Here is an 884-nt window from a genome sequence, read left to right as displayed (position 1 = left end):
TGTCATTAAAAGTTATTAATTATTAATACTTTTTTAATTTAAAAAGCGTATATATAACATATTATACATAAATTTTATTTGCCGATGGAATATTTGAAAGGATAATATCAAAATAACAATAATTGTGTTCTATTTTTTAATGTAAGAAAAAATGTATAACGTATACATAGTTCTTTTTAGTTTTATAGTGTGACATTCATCTGAATTCGTAGTTCATCCTATTTCGCGCGAAAAGGTACATATGTAAGAATATAAGTAGTTAATCATGGATAAAAGAAAGTTAAAATTCGGAGGAGGATTACACAAAAATTTAATAGGCAGTCAAGTATCATCAGGAAATAATACTTCTCAAGTTAAATCACCGAATGAAGAGTTGACAAGAAATACGACTACATTATTAGCTAGTAAAATTTCCTCAACTCAAAATAAATCGTTCATTGAGGAAACTTCTCGAAAGAAAAATAATTCAATAAATAAAGAAACATTAATAAATGAAAACATATCATTAAATAAAAAAAGATTTACAAATAAAAATGAAATACTCAAACAAGAAAATACAAAAATTAAACACATAAAATTAATGAATGAAAAAACGTTATCACATAAACGCAAATTGTCAAGTCTCAATATATCAAATTATGACAGTGATGAAGATTTGGGTCTTCCTTTGGCAGAATCTACAATTGTAAAGAAAAGACGAGATAATACTGACATTATACAAAATAAATATGAAATGAACAGTCATAAAAGTAATTCAACCAGTTCATCAACTGTTTCAAAAGTATCAGAAGAAAATATGATTTCTATCATAAAGTGTAAATTTGTTGAATTTCTATACGAATCAGGCATTAAATTAAATACAGTTGCACCACATATACTGTGTA

The 884-nt window shown here is 25.0% G+C and overlaps 1 protein-coding gene across 1 annotated transcript in view; it reads left to right on the top strand.

Moving 5' to 3' along the window:
- The first annotated feature begins 265 nt into the window (after positions 1 to 265).
- Positions 266 to 884, top strand: part of LOC108578537 (Fanconi anemia group D2 protein) — a 5,694-nt gene continuing 5,075 nt past the window's right edge. The window contains exons 1-2 of the mRNA XM_017941895.1: positions 266 to 432; positions 520 to 879. Of these exons, the coding sequence (XP_017797384.1) occupies positions 266 to 432; positions 520 to 879 (527 nt within the window). The remainder of the gene's footprint in view (positions 433 to 519; positions 880 to 884) is intronic.

Source organism: Habropoda laboriosa, unplaced genomic scaffold, assembly GCF_001263275.1.
Source record: "Habropoda laboriosa isolate 0110345459 unplaced genomic scaffold, ASM126327v1 scaffold41, whole genome shotgun sequence".
Lineage (NCBI taxonomy): Eukaryota > Metazoa > Arthropoda > Insecta > Hymenoptera > Apidae > Habropoda > Habropoda laboriosa.
The sequence above is the reverse complement of the archived record's forward strand: the minus strand, read 5'-3'. Positions and strand labels throughout refer to the sequence as shown.